The 16,750-nt window shown below is 47.9% G+C and overlaps 1 protein-coding gene across 2 annotated transcripts in view; it reads right to left on the bottom strand.

Moving 5' to 3' along the window:
* The window catches only part of wdfy4 (WDFY family member 4), a 59,617-nt gene extending 42,928 nt beyond the window's left edge, over nt 1-16,689 (bottom strand). For both annotated transcript variants that reach the window (XM_062463207.1, XM_062463208.1), the window contains exons 1-18: nt 16,297-16,689; nt 15,057-15,311; nt 13,896-14,010; nt 12,802-12,944; nt 12,548-12,676; nt 12,126-12,315; nt 11,279-11,468; nt 10,798-10,958; nt 7,318-7,550; nt 6,928-7,067; nt 6,367-6,488; nt 6,156-6,257; nt 5,775-5,965; nt 4,100-4,782; nt 3,607-3,697; nt 854-1,068; nt 545-651; nt 124-373 (exon numbers count right to left, since the gene is read on the bottom strand). In XM_062463207.1, coding sequence (XP_062319191.1) covers nt 124-373; nt 545-651; nt 854-1,068; nt 3,607-3,697; nt 4,100-4,782; nt 5,775-5,965; nt 6,156-6,257; nt 6,367-6,488; nt 6,928-7,067; nt 7,318-7,550; nt 10,798-10,958; nt 11,279-11,468; nt 12,126-12,315; nt 12,548-12,676; nt 12,802-12,944; nt 13,896-14,010; nt 15,057-15,311; nt 16,297-16,305 — 3,326 coding nt within the window. In that variant the 5' untranslated portion in view covers nt 16,306-16,689. The remainder of the gene's footprint in view (nt 1-123; nt 374-544; nt 652-853; nt 1,069-3,606; nt 3,698-4,099; nt 4,783-5,774; nt 5,966-6,155; nt 6,258-6,366; nt 6,489-6,927; nt 7,068-7,317; nt 7,551-10,797; nt 10,959-11,278; nt 11,469-12,125; nt 12,316-12,547; nt 12,677-12,801; nt 12,945-13,895; nt 14,011-15,056; nt 15,312-16,296) is intronic.
* Between the last annotated feature and the right edge of the window lie 61 nt (nt 16,690-16,750).

Here is a 16,750-nt window from a genome sequence, read left to right as displayed (position 1 = left end):
TCCCTCTGGTCTCCTCCAGCCCCACCCTCCCTCTGGTCTCCTCCAGCCCCACCCTCCCTCTGGTCTCTTCCACCCCCACCCTCCCTCTGGTCTCCTCCACCCCCACCCTCCCTATGGTCTCACCCAAAGCCGCTGTCGTTCATGTCGAACTCTACGAAGGCGGGGGAGGCGGACACTCGGTGGGGTCTTAAGCTCCGCGGCGATGTCATGGAGACCAGGCTGATGATCTGGTGGAGGGGGATGGGCGAACCCGCCGGCGGTCCGCTGGGAGGGGTGGGGCCAAGCAGGCTGAAGGAGCGCTTCAATTGCTTCACAGCGGACGAGACTCCACCCTGGTCCTGCTCGTCGGATGATGTCAGGTCTGGGCTCTGGCCTGGAGGACGACACGCACACCATCATTACTGCACTCATATTGCACATGGCACTGTACGTGTATAGACGAGGGTTATGATAGTATACACACATATGTAATAACCGTCACATCAGCAGAGATAGAAGACATTACTGAGGTTTTCTGTGAGACTGAACTTCAGTGTCTCTGTACCGTTTGAGACTGAAGGGGTGCATTGTGGGTGAGTCTCTGGAGCAGGGGGGAGGGCAGCAATCTTGTCTGCTGAGCACATGAGCGGCTCTCCCAGACACAGGAAACGCCTGAGAAACCAAACATCACATCAAGACTGATGTTTCTTTTTATTATTATTTAGTCTGTAGTCGTCCACACAGAATCCTCCTGAGGATGAGCAACAGACCTGATGTCGGTCTGTGTACAGTATGTGAGTGTGTGAACAGTATGCGTGTGTGTGTCTACAATATGTGAGTGTGTGTCTACAGCATGTGTGTGTGTGTGTCAGACCTGAGATCAGCCTTTGATATGGAGTGGGAGGACAGCTTCTCCAGAATGCGGGTGACGGGCAGGTGGAGCGGGTGGTGGGTCTGGAGCAGCATGACCTGGCAGTGAGTCAGCAGGGTGGACACCAGCCCCGCCTCGCACATGATCTGGCGGTTACGCTCCGACATCACCATGGCCTGGATGTGGTGCGCCACAGAGAACTGCACCTCCATAGATAGCTGCGGGAGAGAGGGGGCGAGAGAGGGAGAGACAGAGAGAAGGAGAGAGGGGGAGAAAGAGAGGGGGAGAGAAGAGAGAGAGAAGGTGAAAGGGGGAGAGGGAGAGAGGGGGAGGGAGAGAAAGATAGGGGGAGAGAGAGACAGAGAGAGGGGGCAAGAGGGGGAGGGGAGAGAGAAGGCAAGGGGGAGAGGGAGAAGGAGAGAGGGATGGAGGGTGAGAGAGAGGGAGGAATGAATCCCTACCTACCCTCGAGAAACTCCAGATGGAGAAGCATCATGACAAGAACGAACAGGTTCCATAACAGGTTCTTTCCCAGGAGGTGCAAATAATCAACAAGTAGTAATCCATCTGGCCACCCGTGTCCAGACTATATCCCCCACACCCCACTACCCTACTTACACATACATATACAGTTAGGTCCATAAATATTTGGACATTGACACAATTTTCATCATTTTGGCTCTGTATACCACCACAATGGATTTGAAATGAAACAATCAAGATGTGCTTTAAGTGCAGACTTTCAGCTTTAATTTCAGGGTATTTACATCCAAATCAGGTGAACGGTGTAGGAATTACAACACATTTGATATGTGGCCCCCCCCTTTTTAAGGGACCAAAAGTAATTGGACAATTGGCTGCTCAGCTGTTCCATGGCCAGGTGTATGTTATTCCTTCATGGGAGTTCGTTATTTCATTGACAAGGAGCAGATAAAAGGTCTAGAGTTCATTTCAAGTATGGTATTTGTGTTTGGAATCTGTTGCTGTCAACTCTCAATATGAAGTCCAAAGAGCTGTCACCATCAGTGAAGCAAGCCATCGTTAGGCTGTAAAATCAAAACAAACCTATCAGAGAGATAGCAAAAACATTAGGTGTGGCCAAATCAACTGTTTGGTACATTCTTAAAAAGAAAGAACGCACTGGTGAGCTCAGCAACACCAGAAGACCACGGAAAACAACTGTGGTGGATGACAGAAGAATTCTTTCCCTGGTGAAGAAAAACCCCTTCACAACAGTTGGCCAGATCAAGAACACTCTCCAGGAGGTAGGCGTATCTGTGTCAAAGTCAACAATTAAGAGAAGACTTCACCAGAGTAAATACAGAGGGTTCACCACAAGATGTAAACCATTGGTGAGTCTCAAAAACAGGAAGACCAGATTAGAGTTTGCCAAAAAACATCTAAAAGAGCCTGTACAGTTCTGGAACAACATCCTATGGACAGATGAGACCAAGATCAACTTGTACCAGAATGATGGGAAGAGAAGAGTATGGAGAAGGGAAGGAACTGCTCATGATCCAAAGCATACCACCTCATCAGTGAAGCATGGTGGAGGTAGTGTTATGGCGTGGGCATGTATGGCTGCCAATGGAACTGGTTCCCTTGTATTTATCGATGATGTGACTGCTGACAAAAGCAGTAGGATGAATTCTGAAGTGTTTCGGGCAATATTATCTGCTCAGATTCAGCCAAATGCTTCAGAACTCATAGGACGGCGCTTCACAGTGCAGATGGACAATGACCCGAAGCATACTGCGAAAGCAACCAAAGAGTTTTTTAAGGCAAAGAAGTGGAATGTTCTGCAATGGCCAAGTCAATCACCTGACCTAAATCCAATTGAGCATGCATTTCACTTGCTAAAGACAAAACTGAAGGGAAAATGCCCCAAGAACAAGCAGGAACTGAAGACAGTTGCAGTAGAGGCCTGGCAGAGCATCACCAGGGACGAAACCCAGCGTCTGGTGATGTCTATGGGTTCCAGACTTCAGGCTGTCATTGACTGCAAAGGATTTGCAACCAAGTATTAAAAGTGACAATTAGATTTATGATTATGTTAGTTTGTCCAATTATTTTTGGTCCCTTAAAAAGGGGGGGGCCACATATAAAATGTGTTGTAATTCCTACACCGTTCATCTGATTTGGATGTAAATACCCTGAAATTAAAGCTGAAAGTCTGCACTTAAAGCACATCTTGATTGTTTCATTTCAAATCCATTGTGGTGGTATACAGAGCCAAAATGATGAAAATTGTGTCAATGTCCAAATATTTATGGACCTAACTGTATGTGCATTGGTTATTCTTAGCTTAGGTAATTCTCAGTTGATACTGTAGGTGAATAATTCTTAATTACATTGTATACAGTGTTATAGATTAGGACCCCAAGACTCCCCAGCAGATTTTGTCCCCCCCAATGTTGACTTCATGGCTACGGCCTTGCTGCGGCCCATGTAATTTTCTGTTACAGACCGACCCGGCCCCACATTAAAGGAAGGAAAAATGATCTGGCCCTCACAGAAAATATTTGGGGGACCCCTGGACTAAAGAATACCAATGTATCTGTACTTGTTACAAATGCAATAAACTTGAACGTGATAAAGGGATGAAAAAATGGAAAGTCAGAGAGGATGTAGGGACATTTTGTTCTATACAGAGTTATGTAAAGCCACCATACAAAGCTATCATCCCACACCTGTATTTCAGAGTGAAAAACATGGCAGTAGTGACTCTCTAGAGTGTCACCAGTCTGGCAGGGTACCTGAGTGTCCTCCAGAGTGAATACAGCAGGCAGCAGGGTCATCATGACTCTGACTGCTCCAGGATACAGGATGGTCTGGTCACAGGTGAACCTGACCACAGCAGAACACACAGTCATCCTCCACTCTCTGACAGCTGGACACTTCCTTTCACCTTCTCCATCTCCTCCTCATCCTTCCCTCTACCTCAGATGCATTCCCTATCAATATTTGACAACCCACCCGCCCTTACAATCCTGCTCCTCAACAATGGGAGGAGCAGGGGAGTAAGGGAGTCTGTTGGCTGAGCGGTGAGGTAATCGGGCTAGTAATCCGAAGGTTGCCAGTTCGATTCCTGGTCATGCCAACTGACGTTGTGTCCTTGGGCAAGGCACTTCACCCTACTTGCCTCGGGGGAATGTCCCTGTACTTACTGTAAGTCGCTCTGGATAAGAGCGTCTGCTAAATGACTAAATGTAAATGTAAACCAATCAGAGCGCAGAGAGACAGACTTGCCTGTAGTTCGATTGGCTGCCGATTGAGGAGACACTGTAGGCAGGGTTTCTGCTCCCCCCCTGAGGCTCTTCCGGCCTGGGCGTAGGTTCTCCTCCTCCTGCTCCCTGGGTCTCCCCCTCCCTCCCCAGCACCCCCCCAAGCTCATGAGCAGTCCAGGTCCCTGTGGAGAACTGGTCCAGGTAGGAGAGCAGCCGGACGCAGGCCTGTAGACGGGGGGGCAGGGGGGGCTCAGGGGACGAGGAAGACAAGGGGGTCTCAGCCAGCTCTACAAACTGGTGGAAGCTCTTTCCTTGGGACCAGCTGTCCTCCAGAGCCCTCTGACTGTGGTTCGGATCCCTGGGCCAGTCCCCGGTCTCAGCCCAGTCCTGCTGCCCTGGGCCCTGGTTCCAGAAGCAGCCCAGCTGGGCCAACGCCTCAGCTAGCTTCTCGTAGAACCCGCCTGTTTGGAAGTGGTGTGCATTGACGGGGTGGACGTGCACGGCCACGGCCAGGGTGTGGAGGGTGAGGAGGAGAAGGTCCAGGACCATCTGGTCGCCCAGGGACCCCCATACCCCCCCTTGGGGCCGGGGAGGGTCGGCCAAGGCCCCCTCCATGTCCACTACCAGGGAGAGGAGGCCGCTGAAGCCTCCAGCTCGCCTGAACGCATCCCAACTGTTTGGGTTCTCCAGCACCTTCAACACAGACTGGAGGGCATAGAAGAGTCAGGCTCACACACCCACTGAGACTTACACACACAGGCACATGGACACACAAGACATTGGTGTGTCTGGGACTACCCAGACACACCAATAGATGACTGAATTTAGACTACAACGTGATTACACCCCGTCAAAGATACTCTGAAAGAGGAGGGGAAAGACTGTATTCACTGATAACAAACCAACCCATCTCCAGCCTCGTAAATAGTAATTTCCAGTCAATTAAAACATGCTGGCCATGATGCGATGAAACAGAGACACAACATAAATATATAGATAAACCATAAATCATTTCTGGTAACCATTTTTGAGAGCTCTGTTGAATCAGATTAGCCTGATTGTATTAGGGCAGCTAATACATCAGCAAGGTAATGTGTGTCCCACAACGCAGGGACAAATCTCATTAACACTGAAGCAATCGCAATGGCTCTCAACACACAGCAACCTGGCCACAGTCAATCTGATTGCCACCTGCTTTAATCCATTTAACAAACATGAATGCACACACACACAGCCACATGCACGTTGTACACACACACACACACACACACACGTAATGCTGCGCAGACGCACACACAAACAGAACTACATACACATGCAAACATGGTCTCCCTGCCATGTATAATAGTGCAGGTGTACAGTAGGTCTAATTCATTTAGGAGTAATCAAATGAGAAACATCCAGAGATGTTGTAGGGTCCTCATCTTCAGACAGGGCCACAGCACAATGCCGGCGGGGTAATCAAATTGTGCTGGAGTTAACAGCTAAACCTGTATTAGCAAATCAATCTGTGTTTGTCCATAATGCAATCAAATGCAATTACTGTTTAAACGGATTACCATTTGTTAGGAAAAAGAACGTGAATGAACCATTTCTTGTTTTACACACAAAAAAAATGGGATGGTGCATGTTTGTGTCTATGTATGCCTGCATGTACCTGCATGTGTGTTTTTGTGTGTGTGTGTTTGTGTGTGTACCTGCAGCAGGTCTTGCTTGAGGCCCAGCTCATGCTGTGTGGAGGAGCAGAGGGCTCCTATGGCCGTGCTCATGAACTCCTCAGGGTTCACCTCACACAGCTGCTCCAGCACAGCCAGGGTGGGCCCGCGGTACTGCTCCTCATCCAGGAAGATCTTCATGTATGGAACCATGCCCAGCTCCCGCACAGACACTGGGACACGGGGACACACACCAAAAGACGTGCATTCACACACACACACACACACAGATGCGTACCCACATAAACACAGAGAAATGCGTAGACACACATTCATAGACACACAAAATGTATTTAATACAATTGGTTGACTGTTCAATAGGAGTACTAGTATCCTCAGGACAAATGTGATGAGTGTGTATACCAGTGTTTCTGACAGAGCGTAGTGTCAGGGCTGCCACTACGTTGAGCATGCTGGTGGTCAGAGCTCTCTCCCCATTCTCCACGCCTGAGTGCTCCTGCAAGCCTGAAGCACAGCCAGGGTCAGAGGTCACAGGTCAGTGTGTGTGTGTGTGTGTGTGTCAGATCAGAGGTCGGTGTATGTGATGGACTGAAATGTGTGTGTGTGTGTACACCTGTGGCAGAGGCGCCAGCCTTGCGGAGTATCTTGGCCCTGCGCTTCAGCTCCAACAGCACCATCTCCAGCAGCCCCCCCTCACTCAGGACATCCGACAGCAGCCCGCTACGCACCGTCAGCCTTGGGGGGAAGGGGACAAAGAGGGAGATCAGGGAATAGGAAGGGTATAAATAGTAGGGAGGAAGAGACAGAAGCATGAAGGAAGATAACCGATCAATTTGAAGGAGAACAAAAAATCTCCTGGATGTAAGGTCTCCATCAACAGCATAGAGGCCAGGTTAGACCTTTTCAGTGGCTATGGTACTCTACGTACTCATAATCCAAAAACAAGTACCACAATACCTCTATTACCATGAGTAGCAACATGTATGAGTTTGATGGCAAAACTCTCACAGAAACACAGTCACTAATCGGCAACACATTTTACATTCATGTTACATTAACTTCCATAAATAGCAATAGTATGTAGTGGTACAATTTTGTAGTTGCGTAGGAACTGCTGTGTAATTAAACGGTATTACTTGTGTTACCGCTACTCTGCTACAGGTGTCTCACTCACGTGTAGAAGCAGTCAAGGGCCATCACTTCAAACTCCGCCCCCGCCACGCTCCCAGCTACGCCCCCTATCCAGCTCTGCTTCAGCACGCCCTGCACCGCATGCAAGACCTCATGGGGGATGTAGTTCAGCTGGAATACCACCTGCAGGAAACACCATCATGGATATACTGTAGGTTGCCCATTACATGATGCAATGGTTGAGACTGAAGTGTGTTAGATAGATTGAATGTGTGTGTGTTTTCCTAATGCATGTTTGAATGTACTGTGTATGTGTATACCTACCTACCTACTGCATGTGTACTTGTACTGTATGTGTGTGTATGTATCTACCTACTGTATATATGTGTGTGGGAAGTTTGTGTGTGCTTGTGTGTCCTACAACCATACACACCATCTCAACCATTGAGAAGAACAGTTTGTGGACGGGGGCGGGCTTTCTCCACACGCAGGTGGCAAGCTGGGCCAGGGATTGGACAGACCACTCCAGGAGGAAGAAGTTGGCGCTGTCCCACTCCCACACGGTCCGGATGGTCCGCAGGATGTGACAACACAGCAGCATGTCCTCCGAACGCAGGAAGGAGGTCTGGAGGAGACGGAAAGCTGACAGATTCTTCACTGAGAGGCCTGGGGGAGGGGGGAGGGGGGCAGAAGAAGGAGAGGATTAAGGCATAGCTTCAGTTAGTTTGGTTGAGTTGTACTTTTTGCACAGCGTAAGGGCGCCCAAAGCTACATTAGCGGCATGGCCGTGGGAAAATATTGAGAACAAGGAGTGGGGGACGGGGACGGGGGGACGACTTCACAGAATTGGGCCTGGCAGGAATGAGTGTGCATATAAATGTTTAACCGACAACATTGATCAAATATACCGCCGCAGCTTGACTATGCGGTGTGCCTGTACGCTGTCCGTGTTGCTCATTGTCAACCTTGATACAAAAAAAAAAAAAATTGAATAAAGAAAGCTGTCTTACTTATGAATTGTATTTGTCTGTTTTTGGCTAAAAACAGGGCCCCCCAGGTACCCCTACTTTCCGCAGCTATGCTTAGCGGTAAATTACTTTTTGTGGTACCTGCAAAACTGTTGTTTTTCGGCATGTTCTATTTGTGATACTGCTGTCTTGACAGAGACTGCATCCAGGAAATGATTTATGAAGTTGAAATACTAAAGTAAATGGAATATTGAAGTTAAGAAGCTGTTGTTGCATTTTTGTTCTGATAGCAGTTATGGCTGCATTGTATCTGGTAGCTAAGATTTAGTTTTTGCTCTGTGCCTGTCTTGTTACTTGACTCTGACTGTACTCTATGTGTACTATGTCGCTTTGGATAAAAGCAGCTGCTAAATCAATAAAATAAATGTAACAGTACATAGAAGGCTTACATCCTACAGTGTGTACAGAGAGGAGCAAAGGTTTGTCATCTTACAACCAACCATGTCACTAAAGTCTCTACATTTAAATTTGAAGTAAACTTTAAGGTTGGTGCTGCAGGAACATTGACTCCACATTGAGCTGGACTCAGTATGTATCTATTGTGGAATAAATTGCGATTTCTGGTGTGCTTACATTATCCACTAATCAATAGAACTATTCATTGTATACTAGTTAGTATGTTCTCATGTAAGCTTGCTATTAATAAGAGTAGATTGTGTCTATGTGTCAGGGTTAATAGATGTTCGGGGTCAGGAGAAAGTACTGGGTAAACGTCCTTTGTCATGACTACAAGGAGAGCGCCAACTATGATCTCTCTAGTCTGAGTGGTCATGTGTTGGGAGCTGTGAATCTCTTCCTCTGAGACTGTTGTAATGTCATTACTGCCTGACTGTCACTATCTATGTTTACATTCCTGTGCCCTATAAAAGATGGTCCTCCGGCCTTCAGAGCCGAGAGAGACATGATTGAGACCTAAGCCTGGTGTTGTGTTGTCATTTATTGTCAGAGGTCTGGTTTTCTCTCCCAATCTGCAGATTGATAAATGCTTATTAAAATCCAGAACTCAACTGAACTTAGTCACTCCGTTTATGAAGAGACGGACAAAACACTTTCTTCATCACTACGCTACAGTGAGACTGAAACCAGATGTTAAATAAATAGTCCACATCAACAACATTGGCCGGGTTTCCTAGATTCGTTAAGAAGCTCTTAACGCTAAGAGCTTCTTAGGAGCGTTCTTCTAAGAGCGTTCTTAGAACGCTCCTAAGAAGCTCTTGGCGTTAAGAGCTTCTTAACGAATCTAGGAAACCCGGCCACTATGTTTCACGTTCAGTTTCAAGCAGTAGAATTAAAACCAGGTTTGTTTTAGTTTACAGAGGAGCATTCATCATATTTTGCTCTCACAAGGTCACAGAGGTGCAAACGTTAAATCACAAACAACTTCCACTGAAATCTTCCCCCTGAATCCAGTTACACATACACGGACGGACGGAAAACTAATGATCTTGAGTGCATTAAGACCAGAGAAAAAGCATCTTCCTTCACCCTGATAAAGTTTGGAGCAAATATTGTCAAAACATTCAAGGACAGTGTTAGATTTGGGAAATGTTGTGAGGTAAATAAATATATAAGTGTCAGGTAATAAGATTCATTCTCAGCCTGGATTGAAATCACATCAGTGATAAATAAGATCAGCGTAAGACCTAGCTCTGTCTGCTGGCACAGAGTCCTCCTCGAGGTGATAGATGAATGTGTGTGTGTACACATTGCTATAAATGAGCAGGATCCTTATACTAGTGTCAGACTGTGAGTGTGTGTGTGTGTGCACGCGTGTGATAGATGGCTGGGAGCGGTAGGCTGCTGGTGAATGAATGCGGGGTGTCCTAACACAGTTAGAGGAGTAAGCTCCACTTCATCATCCCAGACATAATCACCTCAGCCTCCAGTTAACCTGAAGGGTGGGGGGCTGGCTGTTGCACTGTTAAAGAGAGTGCGTGTGTGTGTGTGTCTGTCTTTCTGTGTGTTCTGTTACTGTTTCAGGTGGGGCCCATTAAGCAAGGTTATGGTCAGGATTAGAAGATAAGAGTTCAAAAGGTTAAGGGAGTGTTTTTTGAACCCGGGGCAGGGACTGATCATGATCCTTCACAGGCCCATACCACACCCTTCCAACCCTCCCTGATCCCCAGAAATCAGTCCCTGTCAGACCAGCCCAGACCTGATGGCCTGGACACCCAATTTAGGATCAGCCTGCAGTAGAGGAGGGAGGGCTAGCATAACGTATGACCCAGGCTTGGGCCAGGATGGGCTAGGGTTAGTGCTGGTTAGGCTAGGGTTATGGACGGGGCTAGTGCAGGTAAGTGTTTGGTGACAGTTGGGGTTATGATGAAGGCCGAAATATGCTTCTGCGTCTCCGTTTACGGATGGGCGGGCGCACGGATACGCACGGATATGGACGGATAGACTTCGTTTATGGTTCTCCGTAGGCTGTGGGTGCTGAAAACAATTCACCGCCAGAAGAATAGGTGGCGCAACGGTTTTTTGTAAGTCGTCGTGGAGTGTTTATTTACCTAGGTTATCGAGAAGTCTGAGAAAATTTACAAATTAGCCGTTTCATCAATAAAATACGCACATTTTCAGCAACTACACTGCCCATTTCTCGTCACATTTTAATTCAGATGCTGATTTACATGTACTGTTTAGCTGAAATATGAATTGTGAAAACTTACAGCAATCCGAAATCCGTCGCTCTCCGAAATTATGACGGATAGTTAGAAAATTCAGGAGGTGCACGTCGAGCTCTCCGGGGCTCTCCGACGGCTGACGGAGAGCCCCGGAGAGGGCGTTCCACGGAGACGAGGGCGTTCCCATGTGTCCGTTTTTCGAAAAACGCAGAAGCATATATCGGCCTTTAGGGTTAGTGTTGGTTAGGGTTAAAACTGACCTACCGTTGGTGAGTGACGGGACAAACTTGAAGCCTGGAGGTTGGGGGTTGCTGACACACAGGGCCACCTTGAGCTCGTTCTTCCCCAGGAGGCACAGTGAGGCCAGCAAGCCCAGGAGCTCCTGCACAGGCTGGAAATCCTCACCACTCACCCCCTCCTCACACCTGGAGACCACAACAAACCCCGTAGCTTAATTTAGTAACACCTCATTTTCACAGCTAGGCAGAGTAAGATACAACTTAATTCACACCAAAGGGTATTGCTTGTCACAGAAAAGAGAATGACAGATTGGAAATAATGAGAATAATAATGTATTTGCTTTGTAAAGCAATGTCCTCTACTCTCCAGGTCTCCAACCGAGGACAATAATAAGGGTGAGAGGACTTAAAGATGACTCAGGAAAACATCCATTTACCCCGTCATTCTATCCCTCCCCCCCTCCCTCCCTCCCCATCCTCAGAACCCCTCCTCATCCTCCCCTCACCGAGTCATGATGGCCTGTAGGACTGTGTATCCATCATTAGTCTCAAACTCTTTGAACAGGGCGTGGCTGAGAGTGAAGGAGTCTCGGACAAAGCTGAACACACTGACCGCCAGCTCGGCCAGGACGTGCCCAGGAACCCGGTCACACATCCCCTGGAGGTTCTGGGTACAGATACGTACACAGTTCTTAGCTGGGGGGAGAAGAGCGGAGGGGGGGAAAGAGAGAGAGATAGAGTGACAGCAGAATAATGGATAGAGAGAGAGAAACGGTAGAGGGACGGGGAAGAGAAATTTTAGAATGGGTGGTACAAAAAAAAGTTAGACAGGAGCTTCTAAACATCCTCAAACAAATTAATAAAGAAGGTTGAGCAGACCTCAAACAGGTCCTTCACGCCATCAACAACCCCTACTATGCCATACTTAACACCAGACCCGCTTCCTGACAGCCTTATGATGTTTACATACACACACAAGCCAGCTCTACCATGGTAACCTTCTCCTCCTATCTCCATAACAAGTCCAAACAACCAACAAACTGCCTACCGCCTCCTCCACCCAGTCTGGCTCCATGTTCTGGAACATCTGAGTGGATAATGAGATCTGGACATCATGTGGACCAGCTCTGGGACTATCCTGAGATGACTAGTCATCATGTGCTCTGGTGACTCGACACTCTCTCTGCTCACTGCCCTTGTGTGTGGATAACTTTGTAGGTTGTAGGCAATGTGTGTGTGTGTGTTTGTGTATTCAGATACAAAAGCCAGTTGAAATCTACTGTATCAATGTTTTACAGTATTCTGCATGTGGTACATATCCCAGGTAGTGTGTGAGTGAGATCGTTTTCTCACCCTGCAGGTTGGTGACGGTATTGCGTGCCTGTGCAGCAGACACAGCCCTGAGGATGCGGCCAGCCTGGTGCCTCCAGGGGGCGCTGGTCTGGTCCCACAGCGACGTGAGTGCGATGATGAGGCACTGGAGCTCTGCCGTGTCCACCATCTCCTCCACACTGGCCTGCTGCTGGCTGAGTTGCAGGAGGACCTGAGGAGGGGGGGGGGGGGGGGTGGTGGAAGGGGATAACAGAGGTGGAAGGTGGGATGAGCATGGGCAGGGTGGATGGGGTGGATGGTGGAGGGGGGTGGGTGGGATGGAATGGGGGTGGGGTGGGGGGTTCTGGAGTCACTATCACTACAGTATTTCTGCAAGGATCATGTCCACTAGGATTCTAGGGGACATCCCCCTGGTTATTTAGCTACTGAGAGGTGGTGGTCACCTGGATGAGAAGTTCCTGGAAGCTCCTCTCTCCTCCACAGGTCTCTCTCTTGGCTGGTAGAGACACCAGCAGGTACAGACATTTTATCAGAGCTGCAGGCAGACCTGGCTTCACCAATGACTGCACCTCCTACACATACACGCACAAATCACACACCCCCAAAAGACACGTACACAAAAAGAGTTCACAGTTTCACTTCCAGGAAGCTACGACTAAGGTGACACCTCAGACTCTCTAACCACAGCCCCACTCACCGGGCCCTGGGCCGTGAGCAGGCACAGGCCCTTCAGCAACATCCATCCGGAAACATCCGTCTGTCTGTCCTCTCCATCCCTCTGGTCCTTCTGTCTGTCCACTGACTTCTGGAAGAACAGCTGCACCTCGTAGCGAGCATCCTCTAGGGAGCCCAGAACCACGAGGAGCGATCACACACAGCTCACAGCAAGAGTGCGTGCCAGTGAGGGTGTGTGTGATGCATCAGGTAATGGAGGGGATCAGAGGGCACCCACTTCTCTCTTCAGAGAAAAACAGAACTATGTACTTCTTGTAAACATATTCTGTTAACCCCCATGCAAGCACATCCAGGACATACTGTACAGTGTTTCCCCTAGGTTTACTGCTTTGGGGGGGGGGGGGGCGGAAATGACATGCCGTTGTGTAAATAAGATAAATAACATAAGGCCATTTAGTTTGTTTAATAAAAGAGCAAGCTATAAACCAGTTTTATAGGAAAGGTAACCTTAAATGACTTATTTTGTGATCTGGCGCTATATAATACATTTTTTTTTTTTAAAGACCTTCCAGGGGGTGCCGTTGGGGGGGCGGGGCGCCCCCCTAATATAATGGTATGGGAAACATTGCTGTACATACATGTCACCAGCAGGCCCAACGTGTTTTTTCACATTTTCTGCGGTTATTCAGAATTTGCCTTCCTGTTCGAGCGACCGAAGATGTTCCACAACAGTTTGACGCTGAATATGGTCGATTGAATGTTGACAGACTTTGCAAAAAAGTATTGATCCATCCTAGTAAAGATGGCCTGGAAACTCCCTGGCCCTGTCTCTTTCTGTAATTTTGGTCGATAAGTGTTTCTTTTTCAATTCTTAGCATTGTTGGCTAACGTTTTAATAATAGAGACGTAATATGAGTTGAGTACATTTTGCCTCAGACCAATGCGTTCTATTTGAAAATCAGCGTTGGAATTCTGCGCCCGCGTATCACGTTTGGGCCTGGTCATTGGACATACAGACAACCTCCTGTACATGCTATGCTGTGTTTCATCAGCTACTGTAGGTGTGAACGTGTTGAGTGAGAGGATATGTGTTTGGAGGTCAGAGCCCCTCTATACCTGCAGGCCGCTCAGCCAGTCTGGACAGGATGTGAGTGACCATGGTCTCGGCTGTGACAGCAGCCAGAGCTCTCAGGTCCACGGCCTCCATCCCTCGGTCTCCATCCTCACACACCTCACACCACACACAGGCAGGAGACAATTTGAGAGGAGAGGAGAGACAGGGAAAGAGTGAGAGATGACAAGGAAAGGCAGGTACACGGTAAGAAAGAGAGAGAAAAGACAGATAGATGGAGAGAAGAGAATGTGAGACCGAAAAAGAGAGACAGATGGTGAGAGAAAGAGAGAGACAGAGAAGTCAATTTACTGCAGTTATACATTGTGGAACAAAGTCCAAAAGCTCAGAAGTTTTCACTTCCCTTTTTTGTTTATGTCACAGATCCACACAAATTCACCATCTTGCTTTCTAATTCACACCCAAGAAAGAAACCAGTCAAAAGCAGCAACCTATTTATAACCATTCATCTTGCCATATGCCGTCAGAGGCTTACACAGATTTACACTGAGTCAGAGAGAGAGGCCTTACACATAACCAGTCCAATCCCAGAGAGCAGATCAGGAGGCACGTGATAGGGTTTGTGTGTGTGTGTGTGTCTGTGAGTGTGTGACACGTGAGTAACACGTGCAGGACCCCCAGCCTACTTCAGGGGTGCTTATGTGTGCAGCTATAAGCCTGATCAATGGGTTTACACACAGGTCATTGAAAGGATTCAGAATGTGTGTTGTGTGTGTGGTCACTGGGGGTAATTTTAACCTAATTCAAACTGCTTGCGTAAGAAAGGACAGGCTAATTAATGTGATTCTGAGAAACAAGTCTTCTATACAGAGACCACTTGCTAGCTAAGCAGTCATGTTACTTAACCGTGAGAAGCTGACAGTCAGACAGTATTCTAGACTGTGCTTGTAACTTATCTGTTGATCAGGGAGGTGAATGAAGTGAATAAACCTCAACATGATCTGTTAGAAACAGCCTGCAAGGCCCTTCAATCATCCAGCCTCCATGCAGACATGAGACAAATAAATAGACATGAAACAAACAAATAGACAGACAGATACGTAGGCAGACAAATCATGCAGGCAGGCAGACAGATATCCAGCAAGGCCCTTTAAGTCATCCAGCCTCCAGACAGATAAGCAGGCAGACAGACAACCCTAACATACCTGTATATAGAGAGGTAGAACTCTACATAGGTGTTCCTCTCTTTGGCTAGGTGGGAGCAGATTGTGCGTCTCCAGCTGATGTAGCTGCTCTCTGAGGGCCAGCAGGGGCCTGGGGCCCCTACAGTCCACTGTTTGTCCTCCAGCGCCCCCCACCGTCCCTGCCTCCCCCTTCAACTCCAGGGAAACAGACAGCTCACCAGAGGCACTCAGCTCCCCAGTCTCCTTATTGATCCTCTCCACGTCTCTCATACGCTCCTGGAGAGAGATAAGGGGGAGATGGGGGGGGGGGGGGGGGGGTGGGGGGACAGTTGGAAAGAGAAAAAAGGAGAGTGAAGTAGAAAGCAGAGGTAGAGTGAGGGGAAATCAAATACAAGGAAAAGATTTACAGATTTACTGTACATACTTCTTACTGTAACTTTCTACAGTGGAACAAACACACACACAAGCACTCTCCAAAACTTGAGTGGCTTGTTTTAACATGTCTAGTGCATTAACTGTAGCTACAAAGTGACATTAGAGTCTCAATCCCAAGACTGTAGGTTGCTTGCAGCATAAGCTTATTTGGGCGCGCTGTAAATTAAGAGTTCAGCATGCCTTTGCATTCTACATTCTCTTCACAGGAAAGCGAGGAAGGAGCCTGCTCAGAGACAGGCATGCATTCCTGCCTCTGTCCAACCGTGTGTTCGTGTGTGTCTGTCCTCTCATAACTGTGCCTAAACACTAGTTACAGGGGAATTTAATTACCTCAGGAACTCAGACACACACACATTCTCTAGTGATGCACATGAATACCTAGGGAGAAGACCTCAACAGAACCGAAACATTACAATATAGACTCAGTTCATGAGGGCTGGAGAAGTCTGTGGCATTCCAGTTTCACTGAAACACTAGTGGAAAGACACTTCAATATCTCTGGATGAGAAGACCCCTATGTTAGGTGAATCTTCTCTCTCTGTCTTTCCCTTCATTTCTCTCAGTCTCTTACTCTCGACAAACAGGTTTAACGATTTTCAAAAGGTATTTTAAGAGGCTGCACATACTTTGTGCTTGCGAATGGAGTTTACACACACAGACACCCAAAGACTTCATCCTCTCAAATACACATACACACACCAACATGCCATGAGTACAATGACAACATAAACAGAAGTGAATGCTACCCAGCACAACAGCAAGATAGACAAGACCAATCAGACAGCTTGGCTCATTGCCAGGTAAGTATCTCTGTAGCACTGCTTACCTGAGTCATCTGCCACCCCTCTCTATGATGCTCACACCAGCCAGCGGTTGAGCTTCTCCAGAGTGGTGTTCCTCTCTGTCTCTCTCTCTCTCTCTCTCTCTCTCTCTCTCTCTCTCTCTCTCTCTCTCTCTCTCTCTCTCTCTCTCTCTCTCTCTCTCTCTCTCTCTTTCTTTCACTCTCTCTCCCCGTCTTCCTGCTCGCTGACAACCAATCAGTGTCCTTGTACCCCTCTTTCTCCCATGTCAGGGCTTGTCTTCTCAGGCCTGCGTGACTTTAGTCTCCGTCCCTCAGTGCTGGGCCTTGTCAGTCCTCTCGTTAATCTGAGCGGAAAGCAGAATTGTCTGAACTTTAGCACAACGATCTGCTCTTACATCAGCTGCCCGGCACAGGTCATGTGCTTTACTTCCTTAGAGAGGGTTGAAAGCAGAAGTGAGTAGCTCTGTTGTTCTCCAAG

Source organism: Osmerus eperlanus, chromosome 6 (assembly GCF_963692335.1).
Source record: "Osmerus eperlanus chromosome 6, fOsmEpe2.1, whole genome shotgun sequence".
In the NCBI taxonomy this organism is placed as follows: domain Eukaryota; kingdom Metazoa; phylum Chordata; class Actinopteri; order Osmeriformes; family Osmeridae; genus Osmerus; species Osmerus eperlanus.
This window is presented reverse-complemented; position numbering and strand designations above follow the sequence as displayed.